Raw genomic sequence first — 1974 nt, forward strand, 5'->3', positions numbered from 1 at the left:
CAAAGGTCCGTGACCTCCCTGGGTCCTGCCAGGGGTGGGTGCTGCTGGGGGGCAGCGTGTTTGGGGTGCCTGGGAGGGCAGGGCTGAGTTTGGGCAGGGCACAGACAGTCCCCAGGCCCACCCTGCTGCAGCTCTACGTGCCCTGAGCATCCTCCTCCTCCTCCTCCTCCTCCTCCTTCAGCATGGCAACAGGGAGCCCTGCCCACTGCCAGGCACCAGCCCCTGCACCCCACGGGTTTGGGAGGGCTTTAATTTGGGAATGGGCAGAGCTGGGGCTCGGGCAGCCATGGGACAGGGCTCCCCTTGCAGAGGGCCAAGGGGGGATGGAGGTGCTGCTGCAGGAACCCCAGGAGCCCCTTGTCATGTCAGAGAACATGTCAGAGAGCTCTGGGTGTGGAAGTTGGGGTGGTACCTCCACCAGGAGAGGTTTAGATTGGATATTAGGAGAAGTTTCTTTCCTGCAAGAGTTGCCCAGGGCTGTGCCAGGCTGCCCAGGGTAGTGGTGGAGTCCCCACCCCTGGAGGGGTTTCCAAGCCGTGGAGATGTGGTGTGAGGGACACAGGAGGGCCCCCAGGGAGCTCCCTGCAGGGCTGCTCGGGGGCAGTGGCCACCCCAAGGCCTGGGCTGTAGGTAGGAAGCTGCTGGTGCCTGTCCTGCCCTCGGGGCTGGGCACAGGAGGTGCTGGGGCCCTGGGGACCAGGGGCAGCCTCGGCACAAACCAGCAGCAGCCAAAGCCCCCACCAGTGGGAGGGCTGGCAACAGGGCAGCCTCAGCACAAACCAGCAGCAGCCAACGCTCCCACCAGTGGGAGGGCTGGAAAAGGGCTTGGCAGGAGGCAGGGGGGTCAAGGCAGGGGACACAGCCTGGCAGGGGACAGTCCCAGCTGCCCAGGGACAGGAGGAAGAGGAGTGCCTTGGGCTGGGGCTTCCACACAAACACAAGCCACAGAGAGGACCCGAGTTGCTCAGGGGGAGCAGAGAGGCCCCAGCGAGCCCAGACCACCCCAGTGCTGCCCATCCTGGGGGTTATGCTGCCAACCAGGGGCAGAGGGGACCACCCCTGGCCCACATCTGCCCCCAGATGCCACTCTCTGCTGCTCCCCTTCTTGCTTCTCTCAGTCAACATGGACTTGAACACCTCAAGCTGCAGCATCTGCCAGCAGGGAGCAGCTGGGAGAGGTGCAGGAGGATCAGGGGGTGCTCAGGAAGATGGGCTGTGGAGAATGAACCTCGAGAGGCTGTGGTCTCACTTGCTCCTGGCTGCAGAGCCCCCCCAGCCTCCCCTGGCAGGAGGGAGGTCATGCCAATCCCACTCACGTTGCTGATCTGATCCTGAGTCTTTTTGATCCTCTGCAGCTCCGGGGTGTCGGCCACCACGCTGAAACCTTTCCCCTTGTTCTTCTCAAACTCCTCCTTGTAGCGAATCTGGGCAGGAAGAAGAGAAAAAACAGACTGAAACAGGGGGTGGGCACAGCAGCTGGACTCAGCAGCAGACCCTCACCACCAGCCGTGGGCTTCAGGAGCTGCAGCAGCTGCTGCCAGGCTCTGCCTTGCCCAGGAGAGCCCCAAGGTCTCCAGGAATAGCCAAAGGGGGTTCAGCCAAGAGCAGACACACACAAACAGCTTCCCACACGTCTGCCAACCTTGTTTCTCTTTCAGCAGGCACTCAGATAACTTGGGTTGACTTGGGAGTTTCCCAGAGTGCCCCTCTCTAACACGTGGCACAGCGGGCAGGGCCAACGTGCCCAGGTCAGAGCCCACCAGCTGGAGCTGTGGGCAGGCAGCACACCCCAGAGCAGGTCCTGACCCGGGGTCCCCCTTCTGCAGGGGGGGTGTCTGCAGTCCCAGGCCCTGCCAGGAGGCTGGGGGGGCTCAGGGGCTGCAGTGCCCCCAGCTCGGGGGGCTCTGGCTGGAGCAGGGAGAGGTGCCAGGCACCAGCTCTGCAGTGGGCACCCACAGGAGCTGGGGCTGTCTG

General features: G+C 63.8%; 1 protein-coding gene across 1 annotated transcript in view; it reads right to left on the minus strand.

The window, feature by feature from the left end:
• LOC103781043 (LIM and SH3 domain protein 1-like) overlaps positions 1 to 1424 on the minus strand; it is a gene marked incomplete at both ends in the record, with an annotated part of 4131 nt that extends 2707 nt beyond the window's left edge. Inside the window, one exon of the mRNA XM_008948746.1 lies at positions 1317 to 1424. Coding sequence (XP_008946994.1) covers positions 1317 to 1424 — 108 coding nt within the window. The remainder of the gene's footprint in view (positions 1 to 1316) is intronic.
• Positions 1425 to 1974: the final 550 nt, after the last annotated feature.

Source organism: Merops nubicus, unplaced genomic scaffold (genome assembly GCF_000691845.1).
Source record: "Merops nubicus isolate BGI_N331 unplaced genomic scaffold, ASM69184v1 scaffold29941, whole genome shotgun sequence".
Lineage (NCBI taxonomy): Eukaryota > Metazoa > Chordata > Aves > Coraciiformes > Meropidae > Merops > Merops nubicus.